Source organism: Kogia breviceps, chromosome 14 (genome assembly GCF_026419965.1).
Source record: "Kogia breviceps isolate mKogBre1 chromosome 14, mKogBre1 haplotype 1, whole genome shotgun sequence".
Lineage (NCBI taxonomy): Eukaryota > Metazoa > Chordata > Mammalia > Artiodactyla > Physeteridae > Kogia > Kogia breviceps.
The window spans coordinates 68,499,374-68,522,987 of NC_081323.1; the positions used below are offsets into that span (position 1 = coordinate 68,499,374).

The 23,614-nt window shown below is 45.3% G+C and overlaps 1 protein-coding gene across 1 annotated transcript in view; it reads right to left on the reverse strand.

Moving 5' to 3' along the window:
• Positions 1-2,000: 2,000 nt before the first annotated feature.
• GPR139 (G protein-coupled receptor 139) overlaps positions 2,001-23,614 on the reverse strand; it is a 38,786-nt gene continuing 17,172 nt past the window's right edge. The window contains exon 2 of the mRNA XM_059037030.1: positions 2,001-2,935. Within this exon, the coding sequence (XP_058893013.1) occupies positions 2,001-2,935 (935 nt within the window). The remainder of the gene's footprint in view (positions 2,936-23,614) is intronic.

Here is a 23,614-nt window from a genome sequence, read left to right on the forward strand (position 1 = left end):
TCAAACAACTTCCATGAACCTCTTCTAGTGGGAGCGTCTTGCTGCACCAGTGTGATTCTAATGTTCTTGGATACATAAGAGTCATGCCATATGGTCCCCGAATGCCAGCCGACTCTGCCTCGTCTTCAACAGAAGAAACAGCAAACTGTTCCAATGCTGGGAGAAAACTTAGCTAGGTTTTTAAGGGGTAGAATATGGTCTCCAACATGGCTCCTTCCTGAGAACTTTGCAGAAATAACTTTGGCTCTGCCAGATTCTTGATGAGACTCTACTGCAATTATTTAAAAGGAATAGGAGTTGGGATCATCAGGATGAATGTGACATCAAGTTGTACTGAATTAGTGTTGAGGACATCGGTTGAAGTTTTGGGATTGTGTGGCATCGGAGCCTTTTCTACCCTGCTCATTTATTGCAAGTTCCCTTTGCAAGGGTAGACATGTCTTCCAATTTAGGGACAAAAGTACAGTAAAAATTCAGCCTGAGGAACCAAGTGTTCCAGGTGGGCTGTCGGGTTTTTGTTGGGTCACCAAAAATATCATACCATTCCAAAATCATTTTGGAAGCCTTCTTCTAGAACAGGGATAAGTTCAAATACTGGGAATCTGGGAGAGAAGTTCTTAAAAAAATGTAACTGAGAAAAACTCCAGCATGGATTTTTCTTTCAAAACACATCATGGGGTACATAGGAACCTAATGTAATCAAGTCTGTGTGTGTGCACACACATGAGTTGTAGTTCCCAGGGAGGCCTCTGTTAATTACACCTTAGAACTGTTCTTGCCTTGGACAGACAAGAGCAGAATAAAAAATTCATATTTTATTATTTTGCAAAGGATCTGGGTTAAATAGCATCACCCAAAACTGGCACCACCCTTTTGAGCCATGTGCATCAAAGGGCAGACATGCAGACAACTTGCGAACCTTTCCACTGCCATTTGCGGCCGAATGGCAGTGCCAGCTAGACAGTGGGGCAGGGCTGAGAATGTCTCCCTTCACACCTGGAGGGCTACAGTTCCTGACCCTCAAAACTTAAACCCAGTTCCAAAGTCACTTCAAATAAAACAGTTTGGTGACGGCTTCAGCAAGCAAGGAGGCAGGGTTGGCAACTCTACACATAAAGGCTTCTCCAGGAAGCTTGAGTGGCACCCACAAGAAGAAGCTATTTGAGTAAGGAGACCGTACACAGCTGACACAGGATGGATTGAAACAATGGCAAGAATGGGCTCATTTTTTTTGTTTTTCTGGGCTCAAGAACTCCTCCTATATCCCCACACACCAGGCAGGGTCTTTGTTTTGGAGGAGCTAGTTAAAACCTATACATAATGGCAAATAGAAAGGCTGCATCTTAGACCCCAGGTCTCAGTGTCGTGGTTATGTTGGTTAGGAGCCTTTTCACAGAAGCTCTGACCAGAGTTTGAGCAAGATCCAATCCTCCCCTGCCCCCAGAATCTCATTCTAGAGATTGGGGTGCCAGGGTCACTTCAAGACCAAAACCCTCACTAGGACAAAGGGCACCTAGGAAAATTCTCAAATTGGTCAGCATCTTTAGCTGCTGGTAACAGCACAGGGAAATGATGGATGACCTCAGCTCTTGGAAGAAGAGTGTGGGCTCAGCTATGTGCTACTGTGGCTTGATGTGTCACATAAATGAGCAGTTTCCAGTGACTGTGCATGGTGCCAAGGCTAAGTCATAGACTATTTCTCTACTGTGTGTCCTTAGAGGCCACAGGATAATGACACAACCTCCAATGACATCTTCAAACTGGTAGGAACTTTTGCTGTCAGCATGACTTGGTAGAAATGAATGCATAACTGAAAACAAGATTCATGCTTTTCTTTCTTCTCCTCCATCTTTCCTCATCTACCAGTCTGAGAGTTGCTCAATCTGTGGAGACAGGAAATCAGGTTAGCACTCTTAAGGAGAGCTGTTCAGCCATAGGATGGGCCACATTCCCATCTGGAAATGGATTACGCAGAGACACTAGGTGCCAAACCTATGAGGTCATGGGGATACCTTTATAGGTTTTCCATTTTTGTCGTACTGGTACACCAGCATCTTGATACAGTGTGAGTTGGCCGGTGAGATCCAAGGGCTACTTGTTATGGAAAAGTTATGGTTGGTGTAGAACTGTATCGGTTGCTTCTGGCACTTGAAGAAGGCCTTGAGGGTAGCGGCCGCCATTTTGCGGAACCGCTTGCTGATGAAGCAATAGAGGAAGAAGTTGATGGCCGTGTTCAGAAGGGCCAGCATGTTGGCAATGTCGGACATAACGTGCATCAGCCAGCGGTTCTGGATGGGCGCCCCATAGAGGTGGTAGAGGATCATGATGATACGTGGGGCCCAGAGTGTGGCAAAGATGGAGGTAATGGTAAACAAGATGGCAGTGGTTTTCCCTGTGGAGTAGCCACGGAGGCGAAAATTGCTCTTCCGCCTGAGCTTGTATACAATGATCGAGTTCAAGATGAAGAAGATGGAACAGGGCACCAAGTACACAGTGAAGCAGTGAATCCAGATAAGGACATGATGCATGGAGGTGCTGATGTAGTCTTCAGTCCAGATGTTGGGCCACCAGTAGTAAGGGATGCTGGTCAGGAAGCAGGTGACATAAACACTTACAATGACTTTCCGGGTGCGGGCTGGGTAGGAGACCGTGTGGTACTTGAGTGGGTGGCAGACCGCAATATACCGGTCAATGGTTAATGGAACAGTAATCCAAATTGAGGTGTGGATGGATGAGAATTCCAACACTTCTATGATCTTGTCGGGAACCTGAGGTATCTGCATGTTCAAGATGAAATCTTCCAACAGGAAGTCCACGAACACAATGAAAAAGAGGACCAAGATGTCAGCAGCAGCAAGTGCCAAGAGATAGTTGTAGGAGGACTTCTGTCTCCTAGCCACCAGCTGAGAGAGGATGATCACGGTTAGGATATTTGCTGTGGAGAGAAGAGAATCTGGTTTACATCTGAAGCAAGATGACTTTATTGGCTACTAGGGTCCCCTAGGCATAGTCTATTAGACACTCCCAAGGAAGTCAAAGGGACTGAACCCATGCTCTTGAGGGACAATCTCTGCACTGCAATTGCACCTCATACGAACATCTGGATACGATTTTGACAAAGTTTCATGTTCACATTGTACTTAATTTGTCCCTCACACAGTCATGACAGTGGTGCTGCCATTGTCCTCACTTCAGAAATGAAACTGGGTCTCAGAGAACTTAAGGAACTCACTTAGAGCCACAGAGTTAGTCATTCATGGTGACAGGGACCAAACCCAGATCCTCTAATCTCCAATCCTGTGCTCTTTCTTTTGTCTGACTGCGTGGAGAATATGGGGCTGGGATGGCATTTCCTGTTTCCCGCACTCAAGTAGGACATTGGACTATACAACCTCTTAAGAACCTTTAGAACTTGGATTTTAAGACCTTTCTTTTTTAAGTGGGTTCAGAATTGAAGGATGGAGAAGATCATGACCTTTAGATTAATTTTAAAATAAATTATATTTATTTTTAGAGTAGGTACACATGGTACATAATTAAAGTTAATAGAAAAGTAAAATTTCCTTCCACTCTTATTCTCCAAGCACCCAAGTACCCCCTCCCTCAGGGCAATCATAGTTAATAAATAATCTGTGCTTATGCATGTCTGTATACTATGTGTGTTATATAGGTTTTGCAAAAATAGTAGCAATAGATTATTTTTCTGGGGGTCAGACTTGTTTTGGAATGCATCCACATAATTATGATCAGTTTAAAAAAAAACAAATGTCGCTCTGAATAAGATACATCTGGAAAGTCATTAGGGACTCATTCTAAAATGATATCCCAATGGATAACATCTGGAAGTCACTCTACACATTTATTCTCATTAAGTCACAACCAAGCCTGAAATTTGAACATTATTAATCCTAGTTTGCAAACAAGGGTCTGAGAGAATTTATGTCCCCTGTCTGAAGAGCAGTGGCAGAGCTGGAATCCAGGGCTCTCTTTCTCGCATGTGCCTTTAAAATTATTTCACAAGAGTTCACATGTGAAAATGTCTTTAATATGCACACCCTGGTGTATTCATCACTCAGGTTAAACAAATTTTAACTTTTTGCCACATATGCTTTAGTTCTTTTTAAATAAAGAAACGACACTATAGACACAGTTGAAGTCTTCTTTGAAATTGTTCCAGCCCATCTTTTCCCTTCTCCCTTTCCCCATCAGAGGCAGCCACAGTGCTTCGGTCTTCAGGGCCACGTTTGCATACTCTTAACTTTCTTTTATACAGAACCTGTCACTCTACATGCTGCTTCTTTTCACACAAGTTGCTTTTGAGACCTCTTTTTTTTGATACATGTAGATCTATTTCACTCATCTTAACAACTATAGAGCAATTCTATTAATAACCTTACTGCAATTTATTTATTCATATATACATACAACTATTTATACATATACACACGTGTCTATATATGTATATATACACATATTATATAGACATATACATCTAGCTGTCTATATGTGTATATATACACATATACTATATAGACATCTATGTGTTTTTGTATATATATATATATATATATATATATATATATATATATACACATTTAAGTTGGTTTCAGGATTTTGCTGTTATAAACTGCTATAGTTAATACCTTGATATGACTCTCCATGAGAAGTAGCTACGTGTCAGAGTTTCTCTCAGGTAGTATATACATATGTAGAAGGGTGTTTATTATGTTTTAGAATATGTACATCTTCATCTTTACCAGATATTGCTGAATTGTTCTGTAAAGTGGTTTTACTAATCTGCACTCCCAAGAGTAGAGTATGAGAGTTCCAGTTGCTCCATAACCTCTCATTACTTGGCACTGTCAGGTTTTTTTGTTTGTTTATTTGTTTAAGTCTGTGCTGTCCTTGTTCTTGCTCAAAGCACTTTGAAATAACATTTTGAAGTGGTGGAGAGTTAAGGTACCAATTATATTAATTATCCAGTATTCATTCCCAGTGGTTTAGAGCATTCAATACCCATGCTTTAACCCACTTGGCAATATCAGTACTTCTAAGCGGGGGTGAGGGTATCATGTGGGTATGTTACACCCTGCACAATAAAGAAAAATTATGAGTAAATTTTACTTTAAGTCAATACCTAAGAAAAGAGGTCCATTAAAGCAAAATTCTTTATATTATTAATCCTGAAATTTCAAAAGTTTATTTAGGCATTCAACAGTGTTTTTCCATACCTACTATGAGCTATGCTCTGGAAGGAGATATTGAACAAAATAGACATGGTCTATCTTAACTTCATGGAGCTTAGAGTTTACTATGCAAGAAAAGCATCAACCGAAGAATCACAGAAGAAAATGTGTAACTGGAAGCTCTAGTAAGTGCTATTAGTGATCAGAAGAACCTTTACTGAAGAAGTGATGTCCAAGCTGAAATTTGGAGACCCAATAGGAGGTAAATAGGCAAAAAAGGTGGTTGGGGAAAGTGTTTCAAGCAAAGGAAGCAGCATGTGCAAAGACCCTGAGGTGGGGAAAGCATGAAGAGTTGAGTTTATTAAGGCAAGGAATACTCAAATTGATTTCTAATTGCTTTGTATGCATTTTTGCACTTCATAGCTCTCTTTTATTAAACAGCCTGTTGAAGTGATCGAAAATGTCTTATTCATTTAGAAATCCTTTCAAAAAAACATCTAGCATCTTCCTTCTGTGTACATGGGCCCAAGATGGATACAAATTGGTATTGTAGACATTCAGAGTCTCCACTCAGTGTAGAAACAGCTTGCAAGGGCCTGAGTATTAAAGAGACAAACAAGAATACACACAGTGATACAAGAGCCACAGGTGCATAGATACAGAGTGAAGGGCAAAGGCTTTGGAGGAGGTTATGGGTCAAAATTTAGGCTACTCCGACCTGACAGTCAGAGTTTCATGGAACTCAAGCTGTAAAACCAGGTCTGATGCTTTCCCATCAAGCCAAGAGCATCAGAGCACAGTGATTTAGAATGTGGAGTTTGGGGCCAGGCTGCCTGGGGTTCAGTCTTGGCTCTATTATTTATTGACACTTTGGCTTTGGGCGAATTTATTCAATCCCGCTGTGCCTTAGTTTCCTTTTTTATAAAATAGGTTTAATAGGGTTATTCTGAGGATTAAGTGAGATAATTTTTGTAAAGTGGTTAGAACAGTATCTGGCATGTGGTAAGTTCTCAATGAATGTTAGTTTTTGACTGAGAATCCACTCATTCAACAGTTATTAACAGAGCATTTACTATGTGTCAGGCACTGTATGAGATGCTAGAGATGCAGGAATTAACAAAATGGACAAGTTCCCTTTTATCATGGGGCTTATAATATAGTGGGTGAGAGAGACAACACATATATACAAAAATGTACAACAGAATTTCAAATAGCGATGCTATACAGAATAAAACCAAGGGAAGAGACAAATTGTTGGGAGGTGTTGTTTTTTAGATTGGACATTTGAGTTCAATTAAGGATGAGGAAAGGGGATCTGCCATAAAAAGATCCGTGAGAAAAGAACTCTAAGCAGGAGGAATGGCAAGTGCAAAGGCTCTGAGGAAGGAAAGACTTGGTATTCATGGAACTGAAAGAAGGACTCTCATCAGTCCTATTATCATTCCTATTTTACAGGGGAGGAAACTGAGGCTTGGATCTTTAGGTTATCTGTCCATAGCCACAAACTGAGTAAGTGGGAGAGCCTGAAGTTAACTCCAGCTCTCTCTGACTTTATGGCATATCAAGTTCCACTTTGTTTCCAGCCGGAGGAAAGTGATTCCTGTTCTCTCAGTTGCCCCTGACTTAGAAAAGTGCCATCATTTCTCAGAACCCCTTTTTTCCATTCATTAAACAATGCCCACACACTCTCTCATGTCCCTGCTCTGCTCCCCAGCTTGTAAGGGGGGTAGGAATGAATAAATGCTGGGGTGTCCCCAGAAACAAAATGTTATACAGTCATCCTTTAGTATCTGCAGGGTATTGGTTCCAGGGCCCTCCTGTGATACCAAAATCTGCAGATGCTCAAATCCCTTAAATAAAATTGTAGAGTACAGATGGCTCTCTGTCTCCGTGGGTTCCACATCCACGGATACAGAGGGCTGACTGTATATATTCTGCAGAGAGTCACTTTTCACCACCATCTCTTACTTCCTCATCGAACCCTGTTTGTAATGTGGTGCTAAAAATTTTCCATATCCAAACTCTTCAAAAATATTCCATCTCCACCTAATTAATGCTTTAAGTCAGGCAAGTCATCAACTCCAAATTAAATTTCCAGCTATTCATATTTGACATTTCCTTAAGTTTCTAGTAACTGCATCTCTCGAGAAACTAACCCGCAGACATTCAGTTTCCCATTTCTTTCGTGCAGGTCGATTTGCTCCCAAGGCAATATCAAGAACACTTAGAACATCCTTGGGATGAGAGAGATGTGTGAGCCACAGAGACCCAGAGAGGAATGGAACAATGCCTGTGTATTGATTTTCTGAAAAGGAAATGAGAAGGTAGAATTTTCAACTCTCAAGGTTGGCATTTGCTATAATTCCCCATGTTGAAAACTCCTTTCATTCCACTGTGATAGTTTTTTCCCCAAAGAAAAGGAGTGGTGTTGACAGGGTCTGTGTGTATTTATAAAGGGTGAATAAGCAAAGAAATCCAAGTCATCACCACCTGAAATTCCATTTCTCAGCTTTTTTCTCAAACTAACAGGCCCAAGAATCTGTTGTGTGGAAAATCAACCAATCCCATCCAAGCAAGTCCATGTGAACTTCATGATCAAAATGTCAGTGCTTCCAAAAAGCAAATCTTTTCTGTCAATGGTGTCGTTGGACAGGTTTAAGCTCCTGGGTAATATAATGCCCATGTTTTGTGATTGCAAAGCTTCTTGGTTATATTCTTGGGGGAATTCATTTCCTATACTTTGCAGCTTACCATGCTCAAACTTGAGAGGATTTAGGGAGCAGCTAAAAGATCAACACAGGTTGGGCTGTCGGACCCCACCACTGGACGGTTAACTGGCGTAGAGGGAAAGGGTCAAGGTCTTCCAGAGGTATTTCCTGTGTCTGTGAGGACTAAGAAGTTCCTGGAGATTCCTTGGAAGAGCCCTGACTGGGAGTTCTGAGTTTATATCTCTTAGTTCTGCTACATTTCTTGGTTTGGGGGGTTTTTGAAAAAATTTTTTTTCAATTACAAAAGTAAAATATACCTGTAAAAATTAAACATTATATCAGTGTATAATAATATTATTAGCTCACTTTTATTGAGCATTTACTTCTAAGCAGCTTACACACATTTAATTTCATTTAATTTTTACAACCACCCTATGAGGTTGGAACAATTATCTGAGAGCATCGAGCCTTAGAGAGGTTATAAGTAACTTGTCTGAGGTCACAGAGCAAGCGAGTGGTGAGCCCAGACATTAAGCCAGGCTTTTTGTCTCCTGAGTTTGTACATGTAACTATTCCATTAGACACTGGAAAGTGAAAGTCTGTCCGAATCCCATTTTCTAGAGATATTATGGGATCTAGTCTCTTAGACGGTCCCCAGTGAACCATACATCCTGGTATTCATGCCTTTGTGTAGTCTCCTCCCCTTGAATTGGAGCTTGTCCTGTGATTCACTTTAAAAAAAAAAAAAATTATTTATTTACTTTTGGCTGTGTTGGGTCTTTGTTGCTGCACATGGGCTTTCTCTAGTTACAGCGAGCGGGGGCTGCTCTTTGTTGCGGTGCGTTGGCTTCTCATTGCGGTGACTTCTCTGGTGGCTTCTCTTGTTACAGAGCACGGGCTCTAGGCATGCGGGCTTCAGTAGCTGTGGTACGCGGACTTGGTAGTTGTGGTACACGGGCTTAGTTGCTCCGCGGCATGTGGGATCTTCCCCCACCCAAGGCTGGACCAGGGCTCGAACCTATGTCCCCTACATTAGCAGGCGGATTCTAAACCACTGCGTCACCAGGGAAGTCCCTGTGACTGATACACTTTCAACCAATAGACTATTGTGGGAGTGACACTGCATGACCAGGTTGTAAGTGGGCTTTTTGAATACCTGCTTTGGGATGCTCCATCTTGGAGCCCAGCTGTGAGAAGGCCAAGCCACATGGAGATGTCGTGTGTAGGGACTCTGGTTGAAAGCCCCAGGTGAGCTCGTAGCCGACAACCAGCATCAACTGTCTGTCATGTGAGCGAGTGCTCTTGGATGTCCAGCTCCATGGAACCCCCAAATAACTGCAGTCCCAGTCCCCTGCGGCTGCCACTGCTAGAGACCCTGAGCAAGAGCCGTCTGGCTGAGCCCAGTCAGCCTAAGAACCAGGACAAATAATCCTAAATGGCTGTATTAAGCCTCTAAGATTTAGGGTGGTTTGCAATGCTGCAACCGGGAAAGAGGTTTATTAACCATTTGGTGTTTGTATCTCTAGGATATTTATATGCCTATCATTATAAATATAATTAGTAATATGATTATTATCACAAAATGAGATCATACACTAATACTATTGTGCAAGTTGGTTTTTTATTTCCTTTTTTCTCTCTCTTCTTTAAAACCTTTTATTTATTTTTGTCTTCGTTGGGTCTTCGTTGCGGTGTGCAGGCTTCTCATTGCAGTGGCTTCTCTTGTTGCAGAGCACGGGCTCTAGGCGTGTGGGCTTCAGTAGTTGCGGCTCGTGGGCTCTAGAGCGCAGGCTCAGTCGTTTTGGCACACGGGCTTAGATGCTCCGCGGCATGTGGGAAGCCCCAAGTTGGTTTTTTGTTTGTTTGTTTGTTTGTTTGTTTCGGTACGCGGGCCTCTCACTGTCGCGGCCTCTCCCGTTGCGGAGCACAGGCTCTGGACGCGCAGGCTCAGCGGCCATGGTTCATGGGCCCAGCCTCTCCGCAGCATGTGGGATCCTCCCGGACCGGGGCACGAACCCGTGTCCTCTGCATCGGCAGGCGGACTCTCAACCACTGCGCCACCAGGGAAGCCCCAAGCTGGTTTTTTAATCAATTAGAAATAAATCGTGGATTTTTTCCTATGTCAATTATATTCATGAAATATTCACTTATGGCTGGACATTACTTATTTTATTTTGTTTTATTTTATTATTCTGGCCACCACAGAGCTTCATGAAACATCTTTGCATATTTCTGTAGAATAAATTCTCAAAAGTAGAAATGCTGGCTTAAAGGGTAACGCACATTTTTTCCCTTCCTCCCTATCTCCCCCGTCTCTCCCTCCCTCCCTTTCTCCCTCCTTTCTTCTTAAAGGCAGCTAATCGAATTTGTAAGGAGGGAAAGAGTTCAAGGTGAAGCTACAAAAAGATTTAGATTAGACACCAAGAAGCACTTTCTGACTACAGCGGCAGTTACGTGAACAAGAGCGGGCCACTGACACCACAGCTGTTTGGTCCACGCAGGTCTTCTGAAAAGAACAAAGAGTTGTATATCTGGGCTGATTACATTCCTGGCGTTACCTTCTGCAAATCCTCTTCCTCTGCATCCCACATTATATTTTTGTGAATTTCCAGAAAGAGAGCCATTCACCCCTTTCAGCCACCATCGCCTGTGACTTAAATGCATCCATCCCTTATTAAGGTGCCTATCTTTTGTACACGAAGAGTCAGCCCTCATGTCCTACAGACACATGACGACCCCTGACATTGTGAGCTATTCCAGTGGTGTTATTTATATGGCTGCTGGAAGGTGCCTCAAGGACAGATTTTTAGGAAAAGCAATTTCTAAGCCTCGCAGGCAAGAAGTCAGCACTGCCCTTGTTTAGATCAGCTGGGGAGTGGGGACTGAATTGGGTGATGGGGCATTGCTCTTGATGGCTGTCATCTCCCTTACTGTTACCTGCTCCACTACAGGTCTCGGGGGGATCTTGGAGCAAGGGGAGATAAGGGGGAAAGGGGAAATAAGATGCTGGTGCTGGCTCTGGAACCCTGAACCAAGCTGCTGCTGCTGCCCCAGCTCCCCCGTGGTGGGCAGGGCACCAGGTGGCTGTGTCCAGAGAGGCCAGAAGGGGAGGGAGGTGTTGCCTTGACGCAGCAGCTGCACCCACCATGCAGAGCTTCAAGCGAGTGGTGGTAGGTGATGAGGCTCCTCTGCGACACAGCTGATGCCTTCCCCGAGGAGCCCACCCCCGCGGCGTTTGACGATTACGGTGCCCGAAGTGCACCTGACTGGTGCACGGTGAGCCCGAACCTGTGGGACGCCGGGCCAGGAGGAGCACGACCGTCTCGCACACTCTCCCACCCTCAGACCAAAGTCTTTGTCATCTCTGTGTCCACTGCCAGAGAACATGCGGCACAGGTGGCGTCCAGAAGCGTGTCACCACTGCCCTGAGGTGTACATCCTCCTAGTGAGCACCAGAAAGGACCTGAAAGCTCAGCCTGACACCTGCGGCGCCTCAAGGGCAGGGCCAGGTGCTGGCCGAGCAGATCCATGCTGTGTGCTGCCTGGAGGGCTTGCCCTGGCGGCAGGACGGCACTCAGCTTGGAGGCTGCCCCTGCCCCACCCCGGGCAAGTTGTGCCTCGGTGCCTTGTCTGCCCCGAGATGAGCCGGAAGGACAATTCTAGTACTCCTTGGAGGGGGGGTGCTCCCTGAATGCCTTTTTCTCCTTAAGGAGGCCCACAGGGAGGGGGTCTTGGGTCCTGCCCCAGCCTGCTTGGGAACACCAGGTATTCTTGAGCGCTCACCCAGGCCAAGGTTGGCTCCCTCCCCAAGAAGCCAACCCTTGCCCCTCCCCATTTCCCCACACAGACGTTGGTGTCTCTGTGCTGCGTCCTCTCAGGTTAGGAGCTCTCAGCTGTCCAGTCCCTAACGACCCCCTCACTGCTCTTTGGTTCCCCCTCCAAATGCTCTCTCCCCTCCCCAAGGAAGGAGCCACGGAACCCAAGGACAATGAATATGCCCTAACCTACTCCCACATGCCCAGGTCTTATGCATTTGCTGACTGACTCAGCCCCCCATGCCCCGGAGCCTTTCCTACCCCATCAGCATTATTAAAATCTCCTGTCTCCAGCGGGGGATAGAGGGAGATGATGCTGACGAGACTTGGTGTTCAGGCTTTTTGACCTCTGTGGATGGTGCCAGGAGGTCTTCAGGCGGTTGTGCCCTGAGGGCTTCTAGGAGAGGAGCAGGGAAGGGTTTCCCAAGGGCAGCTGTCCGTCCATGTGGTCCTAACCGCAGGCACTGCCCGCGGGCCAGTGGCCAACCTTGTTTCCCATTGTTCCACTTGCTCCAGGGCAGAAGCCAGGGAATGTGGAATGTGCTTCCTGAAGTTGGCTATTAGGGTCACGAAACTGACTGTGGACTAGTGGGGTGGAGGTTAGTCAGTGGGGCCCCAGCTCATGGGAAGGCAATCCCTGAGGGATGGCTCCCAGGTTCCTGGAAGGGCTCTGAAGGGCCATTTGTTCTTTTTGCTCTTTGCAGGCTGAACTTCACCCCACATATCCAAGTACATAAGAACCTATCGTAGGACTCCCCTGGTAGTGCAGTGGTTAAGAATCCTCCTGCCAACGCAGGGGACACGGGTTCGAGCCCTGGTCCGGGAAGATCCCACATGCCGCAGAGCAACTAAGCCTGTGCGCCACAACTACTGAGCCTGTGCTCTAGAGCCCGTGAGCCACAACTACGGAGCCCACACGCCTACAGCCCATGCTCCACAACAAGGGAAGCCACTGCAATGAGAAGCCCATGCACCGCAACAAAGAGTAGCCCCCGCTCGCCGCAACTAGAGAAAGCCCCCGTGCAGCAATGAAGACCCAACACAGCCAAAAAATAAATAAATAATTTTTAAAATTCTCATTAAAAAAAAAAAAAAAGAACCTATCATCGCTGGAAGAGGTTGTGCAGTGTAATGATTAATCTCCCTGAACCTCAATTCCTACATTTGTGAAATCGGCATCAATATAAATAGCACCCTCATAGGTTGTTAGAAAAATAGAGGAAATAACATGTGTAAAATGCTTAGTACAGCCCCTGGCACATGGTGAGCACTCTGTAAATGTTAGTTTTGTTACTTTTCACACCTGGCCAGTTCAGTTCAGCAGACAATTATTGAGCTAGAGGCCAGACACTTTGCTGGAAGCAGAGCTGAATAGGGGAGAGTCTGAGCGCTCAAGGAATCCATGGAAGATTCTCGTTTACCTCCATGGATCATTCCAGGCACTATAGTCCTGTCACCTTATCTGGAAATTCTTCATTCCCAATTCCTTTGGCTGCAGCTGTGTCCCACCAACAACCCCCCCCTCTATTTTTCTCTGCTTGGTGGAGAAAATCATTGGTCTTTATCTATGGAACTATACCCTTAAGAGCCATTACTACATGATAACTCAGTTGTTTCTTGCATTCTCTGAAACAGCCTTTGTTCTTTTAAAATTTTAGTTCTTATTTGATAACTCTTTAATTTTCTTTGTAGCTTTACTATCATGCCCTTCACTGTTATTTTTTTTGTGGAGAACCTACTTGTCACCACATTTAACACTTGAGTGGATCCTTTTCAAAGCTAAGATGGTGTTTCCTCCTTTCTTTGAATCTCCCTTTCTAGGATCTCCTGCCCAGGGTGATAGCATCGCCTGAGGCAGGGATGACAAAAATGTTTACTCTTCAATTGACTGGTAGGGGCTGCTTGGTGCCATGTTGAAACTTATTCCAAAACCACACCTGGGTTTAGCAGTGCTGCAATGTATTGGTGATGCCTGCCTTGTTGGAAGAAATGCTGTGAATTTGCCACAAGGAAGTCTCGGGACCTGGATCCATGGCGCAGTTTTCCTTTTTCCCAGAACTTAATAAAGTAGTGTTTTCCAGTATAGACCAGGACTAGTTGAGACCTAGCAAGCCTACCCTTGTGGTTGAGTAGTCAGCAAGAGCTAAGATGGCTGCCACCCCAGGGCAGTCTGACTCAGCGCAATGGGGAGAAGTGAGTCATCCTCCAGGCTACAGGCCAGTCAGTTGGCCTTCTCTTGACAGTAAAATTGCTTCTGGTTTTTTTGACTAGGCGCAGCTTCTTTGGGTAAGCATGACAACAACTAGATTCTCAACTGGGAAACCACATTCAAGTTGGCCAACAGACTCAAAAGTTTCCAAACCATACTTCTCAATGCCAAGCTTCATTTTCTTATGACTACCATACACTGAGCACCTACTGTGTGCTGGGTGGCTCTGTATAGATGAAATCATTTTATGAGATTTGCTGATGAACATTTTTACTTTCAAAGTTATACATTTAGTTTAAATGGTATTAGAGGAATGTTACTTTTCCATTTAGGGTAGTGATAAAAGCCTGTTTATAAAATAACTTTATCAAAAAAGTGAACTGACTTAAAGAAATATTTAAGGAGATGACAGTGCAAGCAGAATGTAGGCTCTCATCTCCATTTTACAATTGAGGAAAAACTAATATTCAGAAAGGTTAAGCTACCTGTCCAAGATGGCACAGCTGGTAAGTCAGAGAAGCATTCTGAAAGCACTTGATGGTGCCATTCTGGGTCAAATTTCGTACTAAGTGATGGATGCGACTGTGTTTTTTCAGCTCTGGGGGGTTTGTCGCAGAGACAGATGGGGGCAGGGCTTGAGGTGAGTCTCCAGCAGACACAGAACAGAAGAGTTATCGGAAAGGACAGGCTCCTTAAAGCGAGAGGCATGCATTTTGAAGTCTGGAGGAGCTGGGTTAGCACCCCAGATCTGCACATTTCTTGCTGGCACTCTTGGGCAAGTAAACGCAAGGAACGATCAATAAAATGGGAGTAACGATGGTGTCCAGTTCAGAGCGCTGTTGTGAGGACCGGAGGGAATCTTACGCACTCACATGAAGCTCTTAGCTTGCAGCCCGGCCCAGGGAGAGTGTGCAGTATAAGTGGTCACAGTTACTGTCCGTGCGTGTGATGACCAGTCCTGTGAAGGTGACAAACTGAACCAGGCGAAGGCCTGGTGCAGGGGAAGCAGCGCCCGCAAATCTGGGTGGGGCTTCTCCTGGTGTAGCTCTTGAGGATGGGAGAACTGGCCGTAGAAAAGACCTCTGACTTGTTTCTCGCACTCGGTCAGTGAAAGTGTCCTTCATGCTGCTGTACGTTACAGATGAAAGTTGTTAAGAGAGTAAACCCTAAGGGTTCTCATCACAAGGAAAACATTTTTGTTTCCTTTTCTGCTTTTTCTTGTATCTCTGTGAGATGATGGATGCCAACTAAACTTATTGCGGTGATCCTTTCACAATACATGTAAGTCAAATCATCATGCTGTGTATGTTAAGCTTACACAGTGATGTATGTCCATTATATCTCCATAAAACTGTGAAAGAAAAAAGAAAGCAGCTTCAACCTTTCCATTTTTGTTAGGAGCCCCCTTGGGTTAGACTGAGTTCTTTCATAGACGCTTGTGTGCTCCCGGACAAGCCCCTTCCCTTCTCAGAGCCTCAGTTTCCAGATCTGCAAAGTGAGCCAGTTAATAATAAAGAAGTAATTTAAAAAATAGTATCATAGCTCCCATTTGGTAAAGGTGGGCAGGGGTTAAACAGGCACACAAGACAAGGAGGGGCTCCCAGGGAGAGTGGATAGCACGTGCAAAGGCAGGAAAGAGGAAGGTCCTCAGGGCAACTAGATGTTATCGAGTGTTTGCTGTTTGTCAGGCCCTGACCTCACTTCTTCATACACATGAAGCATATTTCATGTCTACAATATCAAACATTATCTAATATTATAATATCTAACATTAAATATCCAGTACGTAATCCTTGCTAATAAAGTAGGTACTATTTTCATCCCCTATTATAGATGAGAACGACTGAGGCTCAGAGGGTGAAGAAGTTGACGGAGGTTGGGTGCAAAAGTGTCAAATGCCTCTTCCAGTTCTTCCATTCATGCAGACCTGTAATACAAGGGCTGAGCACATGCAGTAATAACTGGTACATTTATTAACAACAATTCCCTTTATTAGGCACTTGTGTGACTCACTTGCTAAAGGTTTTACTGGGATCAAATTTAATCCTCACATGACATAAAGAGATAGATGCTATCTATCTATAATATCCCCATTATAGAGATGAGAACACTGAGGCTCAGTGGGTTAAGAGACTGGCCCAGATCAGACATCAAATGTATGCTGGACCCAGGATTCAAAAACAATTTATTAGACTCTAGAGCCCATTCAATGCACCTGCACATCCAGATGCTTCCATCATTAGCTTGAGGGAACTGACCATTAAGTAGAAATGGGTCAGTATTTTGTTTCTTTTTCTTTTTTAACAGTGTGTATCAGTTGGCATGTATGGTGGCATGAGGTAGCCGAGGGAAGAATTCCCTTCAGAGGAGTTGTAGGTTCTTCAAGAACACCCGCCGCTCCCAGTCCCTGGGATAAGCGAGGGTAAAGAGACAGGGGGTTCATCTCTGCCTCTGAGGGTCTAATCGCTTTCTCCAAGTCCAGGGCTTACCACCGAGATCCTCTCCATGGTGCCTCCCGATATGGAATGGTGCTCGCGCCGGCTAACTCTCCCTGGCATTCACCCCAGGTGCACGGTTTCCGCCCACGTGGCCGTCCCCAGACTTGCAGCTGGTGGCTGCCATGTGCACAGGATGCTCATTTGTTTTGCTGTTTTGTGGACCCAGAGTGATGGTCACTGGGTGTCAGGGGACCAACAGGAAGTCAGAGGCTTCTGGGCTCTTCATCTGGAGTTCACCGGGGTGTCAGAGGCTTTTGTGGCTCTGCTCGGGTTGTTGCTGTTTGATTAAATGTCTTGCACTAAGCACCATCCGTCTCCCAATGGCTGTCGGGGGTAGGTATTTTTAGCTGTGGGCAAATAGCTTATCAATTGTGCATGCAAAACGCAGCCAACACAAAGCCTTCATTCCTGTTGCCTGTCTTCTTCCACGCAGGCAAGGACAACAGAAGAATTAAAGGAGGTTGGCACTCATTTGCTCATTCCACAAACATTTACTGAGCTGCCCACCATGTACCAGGCGCTGGGCCAGGCACTGTGGATGCAGCAATGTGCAAACGCACAGGTGGCGTGAGTCCACGTGGGGCTTACCATCTATTTTGACAGAGTTGAGGTCTGCTCTGCTACCTACTAACTCTGAGGCTTTTGGTGAGTCACACATTTCTCTGGACCTTTTTTCATTCAAAAAGCGTGTGCTGGGCATATACTATGTGCCATTCAGAGCACTGAGGTTGCTGGTGTGGAGAGACAAGTCTCTCCCCACTAGCAAGCGAGGTAGGAAGGGAAAGAGGTTGCACGACCAGACAGGGAGCATGACCCAGGCGGCCCAGGCATTTTCTCAGGCCCACAGGAGAAAGTGGCAATGAGTTCTGACCTCGGGGCCTGGGAAAGTTGCACGGAAGCGTGGAGGAGCTGGTGGGATCCAGGACCCACATGGACAAAGGAAGCAGGACCGTGGGCAACACAGTCAAGAACTAGGAACATCATAGATAAATTAAACAAATAAATTCTTCAGCTAATGACCCAAGCTGTCTTTCTAGCCTGAAGGCTTCTCTTCCCAGGGCCCACTTCCTAGGGACAGCTGGTTGCCCTTCAGCCAAGGCCATGTACAAACTGCAGCAATCAGCTGTCACTTTGCACCTCCAGCTGCTTTCTAGTATTAGGTCTGCATCAAGAGTCTCCAACTTAAAAGAAAGAAAAGCAATACCATGTGATGTCAGGAAAAAAAAAAAACCACACTCACTATTGTACACAAAGGTTCCAGAACATGTTGTTATGGTTAATCTACTTACCCAGGGTTCCATTGCTATAGACACCACCAGTGCTGACCACAGCTACCACAACCATCACTTTGATGGTTTGGGAGGCACTTCAGGGCCTCCCAGTGTCATCCCAGAATGGTAAGAGGCAAAGAGTACAGATTCCGGAGCCATGCTGCTAGGGTTCAAACCTGCCTGTGCCACTCTAGCTGTGTGACCTCGGACAATCTACTTAACCTCTCTATGCCTCAGTTTGCTCATCTATGAAAAGGATGATACGGCACTTATCATAGGCTTTTGTGAGCATTAAGTAAATTAATAATATATGGAAAGTACCGAGCACAGTGCCTGTTACCATACAGGCTATATAATTTTACCATCATAACTATTAGGTTAGAAATCCAGAAGAGCAGGAAGTGTGTTTGCTTTTCTTATTACTATTAATATATTGCCAACCTCTTACACAGTTCTGGGCATATGGTAGGTGCTCTAAATATCTGTTGAATGAATGAAATGAATGAATGAATGACTATGAACATAGATTAACATGGCATTTTAGACATGCAGAAGGGCTTTGTCATAGTTTTGAATAGATTGGAAGGCTGCTAGGTGTTTACTGCAGAAAATGAGTCAGGTGATGTGATCAAGGGTAACTGGAAATTAATTGGAAATTAATTTAGTGTTCACTGTGTGAGATCTTTTAGAGACTATCAGCTTCTCCAGAAGAGGTTTTGTGCCAGAATCTTCCATGTGAATCCAATTTCAGCTCAGCATAAATTTAGTGATGCTCAACTATGTAGCCAAGCCTGGATCAGTACAAGACCCTGCGCTCGGGGTGCTGAGATCTTACTGAGTAAGTCATCCCAAGGCAGCACGAGGAGTCATTCAAACTCCCTGCTACCTTCAATTGCTCTGTGCCAGGGCTTATAAACTCACATGGCACAAGGGACCAGTTAGGTGACATCAATGTGTGAGGTGAACCTGCGGGAACCTTTAGTGAACTGCCCAGCTTATACCCCCTTTCAAGAGCGCAGCCACTGTTTAGTTCCACCTGGTTGTTTCCCCGGAGGGAATGACAGCCAACTGTGGCCAGGTCATCCAATGTTTCAAGAGAGGCTTGCAAGCAACACACAGACACACAGACACACACACACACAGACACACACAGACACACACACACACACACAGAGGGTGGCCCATGGGTTTGAGACCTCTGCTCTGTAGCCAAATCCAGTGTCTTCGCACAGCCGACCAGATACCTCCCACACCATCAGCGCCCTTCTGCATCCCATGCAAATGCTATTCACTTTACGAGCTGTTGCCTAAATGTGCAGTGCTCTTTCTTAGCTTTGTAGCATTGTATGGGCTATTTCTTCTGCCTAGAATGCCTTCCCTACCTACACCACTTTGCCTGGCAGACTTTTTATTTTTAAAGCCTTTCCTGACCTCAATGCACTGAGGTAAGCACCTCACTGGGTAGACTATCTAGAACATTTTGGTACTGATCTCCTTCAAAATCTTTATCACCCATTCTCTGGAAGGCAGAGACTGTATCTTTTTTCTCTGAACCTTGAGGGCCTATCACAGGGCAGTCAAATTATGCACTCCGTCAATGTTAGAGGAATAAAAGTGTGACAGCTGGATGGATGGATGGGTGGATGAATGGGTTACCCAAGGCACTCTCTGTGCAGTATTCATCTGCTGCCTGTCACTTCTGGGGTACTCCATTATATCCATGATGACTTGATCTTATCCCTTCCCTCTGTCTTCTCTCTAAACCCAGTCTCTCTAGGTAGCCTCTCGGGAACGTTTTCCTGTTTCCTCTTATGATGGCTGATGGATCTGGTCTCAAATTCCCCGTTTACTTGTCCAGGCATGATTTTAACTCAGTTTCCTCACCTGTGCAATGGGGAAAATACCATTTTCCCAAAGGGCTTATTGAGAAGACTGAGTAACTTCATATATAAAAGCATTATTACTATGCCTAGCATTTAGTATGTACTCAAAAGTATTATTCATTTCTCTATTGGGTGTGATAGTTTCTTTCTTAGAGCACTGACTCTTTCCCTCGTTGGAAAGTGGGGAGCACCGATTCTGAAACCAGACTTCGTGGGCTTGAATCCCAAGTTTGTCATTTCCTAGCTTTGTGATCCTGGCTAAGTTACTTAAATACTCTGTGCCTTAAAGTTCCTCATCTGTAAAATGGGGATAATGATACCTGTCTCTTAGGGTTCTTGTGGGAATTAAATCAAGGGCTTAGAAGAGTATTTGGCACATAGTGAGTGCTCAGTAAGTGTTAATTTTTTTGCTCACCAACCCAACCCAAGAGACTCAGGGGTGAGGAGGATTTTGCATATTCACCAAGACTACTCAGGCCGACTTCCAGAACCTTCCTTCTATTATAGATATTGACTCCCTGCTGGATTCAGCCACCTTGCTACAGCCACGGATGTCATAGTAAACCCAAGGAAATGGTTTCTTCCTTTCTGTGGCTCCTGTCCTGGCAGAAGCCAGATAGATCACCAGAGAGAAGCTCCATGACAGCAGGAGGCATCGTGCTATGGGAGCACTTAGGAAGGGGTAACGAGTCTAGCCTAGAGGATCACGGAAGACTTCTTGGAGGAAGTGGCACATGTGCAGTGACGTGGAGGAATGGGAGCCAGTCAAATGACTGGGGAGCAGAGTGTGTCAACAAGAGGGAACAGAATGTGTAAAGGCCAAGAGGCAAGAGAAAGAGGCGGGCCGTTGCAGCAGCTCAGCTCATAAGCTCAGCATGGAATGGAGGCCACAGACTGGGGGCTTGAGGGGCTGATTCCAGGCTGCAGATGTGTCTTTAAGATTTTTGAATCAGTTGCCATGTTTACAAATTGGAGTATTTCATGTCCAATTGAGGATTTGAACTTCTTTCGAAAATCAGAAGGGGAGGCCACACTGGGCCCACATTTCTACTTGGGGCTACCCTCCAGGTCAACAAGTCCCCATCGGTCTCACTCATTTCTGCCATCTGCCTGCCCCTGCCCGGAGCCGGGGAGGGAGTTGGAGGGAGGCCTGGCGGGAGAAGTGGTAGAGAAGTAACAGCACTTGATTCTAATGATTCAAACTGGGTTTGAGTTGAATTTGCCCTGAGGTGATGGAGATTCATTGAAGGGCTTTAAGCATTAAAGTGTTTTACTAAGTAAGATGCTTGTTATTTAGACGTCCTTGAAGGTAGATGAGGGGGGTGGGGGAGAACAGAGGGTCCTTTATATAACTCATTGAAACTCTCAAACCTGGGTTGGTATTGTAGCTTCCTCCTATATAAAATTTGACAGGAGCAGCAGAAATACTGAGAGGTACCATCTTCCTGCATAGCATGTCCCCTCCCCCTCTTAGGCTGGCAGGGGAAAGTTCCATGGGATCTGGATGTTCAAGAACATTGGAAAATTCTCTGACGTACACTACCTGGCTGCACTTTCTCCAAGGCCACCATCCTGGTGGTGGTTCCGTTCCATGACGGGACCTGCATTCTCCCAGCAGATGCGGGGTTGAAGCGGCAGCACCTGTGCCAGAGGACATGGACGGACAGGGAACAGGCCATGCCCAGAAGACAATGCCTAATTACCTAGGGGCCTCAGGAAGCAATTTTCTCTGGTTGGAGAAATTGATTTTTGTGCCACATAGCCGAATGACATGTAGGTCAAGGAGGTGTAATTATATGGAAATGGATTTATGTTTGGTAACTTCTAAAGACCCACCTCTGCACACTGGGAGGTGGCAGAGAGAACGCGTAGCTTCCATTCTGCCCAAGCTGGGTTCAGCAGGTGAAAGTCAGCTTGCTTCCTCGTGACTTTGAGGGGGTCTCTTTCTTTTCTAGCTTGGGGACACACACCTGAATGTCACAGAAGAAAAGAAGCAGTGCCCTTCCTAGTGCTCTGATGATGAGCATGGACGCTGAATCCAGATGTGACTCCTCCTGGCTGTGTGACCCCGGGGCAAGTTACTTAACTTCTCTGTGCCTCCATGTGCTCATCTGTGAAATGAGGCCTATTGTGAGGACTAAATAAGTCAATGCATAGAAAGTGCTTACAAAAGTTAGGGCTGGGCTTCCCTGGTGGCGCAGTGGTTGAGAGTCTGCCTGCCTTTTCAGGGGACGCGGGTTCGTGCCCCGGTCCAGGAAGATCCCACATGCTGCGCAGCGGCTGGGCCCGTGAGCCGTGGCCACTGGGCCTGCGCGTCCGGAGCCTGTGCTCCGCAACGGGAGAGGCCACGACAGTGAGAGGCCCGCGTACCGCAAAAAAAAAAAAAAAATAGTTAGGGCTGCATAGTCAACACCCCTGGAATTGTGGCCTCGGCTCCCTTCTCCATCCCATTTCACTCACCACTCCTGCCTTCCCTCTGTCCCAGCGGAGAGGAACCAACGCGCGTGCAGCTCCCCAAACAAGCCTCACTGTCTCCAGCTCTGGGTCTTTGCCTAGGCATTTATCTCTTCCTAGAACACTCCTCATCCACTTTGTCTGGTTGACCCTTGTCCTTGACCCTTCAGGAGTCAGCTTGTCCAGCCCCCAGGATTGATGCCCCCCATGCTTTGCTGTAGCCCTGCTTATGACAAAACAATCTGCCTCCCTTTTTTTTCTGAGCAGAAATATCATTTTCAAGAGAGGACAGGGAAAGTGTCAGTAGAAAAGCAAGTGGTTTTTTTTTTCTCCCTTTAGAAATAAGAGAAAATGTAAATAATAATAGCAGTAGTACTAGTGGTGGTGATGATGATGGTGATGAGTGATTCTATACCTTTTTCTGCCATGAGGGAAGTGTTTTGTGTTTTTTTTCTTAATAATATTACTATTTAAAAAAATTCAACCCAGCTCTCCAGGCTGTATTGTTTTTTTTGTTTGTTTGTTTGTTTTGTCTGCATTGCACGGCTTGTGGGATCTTAGTTCCCCAACCAGGGATTGAAGCTGGGCCCTCAGCAGTGAAAGCGTGGAGTCTTAACCACTGGACTGCCAGGGAATTCCCAGAAGTGTTTTCTGCTTTAACATCTTTATTGGAGTATAATTGCTTTATTTACAATAGCCAGGACATGGAAGCAACCTAAGTGTCCATTGACAGATGAATGGATAAAGATGTGGCACATATATACAATGGAATATTACTCAGCCATAAAAAGAAATGAAATTGAGTTATTTGCAGTGAGGTGGATGGACCTAGAGTCTGTCATACAGAGTGAAGTAAGTCAGAAAGAGAAAAACAAATACTGTATGCTAACACATATATATGGAATCTAAAAAAGAAAAATGGTTCTGAAGAACCTAGGGGCAGGACAGGAACAAAGACGCAGACAAAAGCGGTCTTAATAATAAAAAGAATAGCTTCCACTTAGCAATCGATTATATGCTAAAAACTGTGATAAGCGTTTTACATTTAATAGTCACTGCTAGTCCCCTCATTTTAAAGGTGGGTATTATCAGATCCTTTCTATAAAGGAGGGAATTCAGGACTGGGTTTAGAGACTTGCCCAAGTTTACACAGCTAGTAAGTCACAAAGTCAGGATTTGAACTCAGGTCTGTCCAACTGCAAATTGTTAACTGCCACACTCTTTAAGAAGTCAGAAGGCCTCGGGACCATTGCTTCTAATGACACCCAAATCAGCTGCAGGACAGGCCCTGTGCTCATTGGCCTGCTGGTCTGCCTCTGACATGGGCCCCATCCTTGGGTGCTCCTGACTTCAGGGTGTCCCAGGGAAAAAGGTCTTTCCCTGCCTGCCCAGCGTTTTCCAGAATGAAGAGGGCACCCCTTGGTTGTACAGGGAAGGGATGGGCTACTTTCTTGGCAGAGGGAACTACAAGTACAAAATCAAGCCAATGTGAAACCATGCTGTGTTTGCAGAACTGTAAAATGACAGGCTTGGCTGGCATGTGGACCGCAGGGAAATGAGGTTTGAGAATTCCAGTCTCCAGTGTGATAA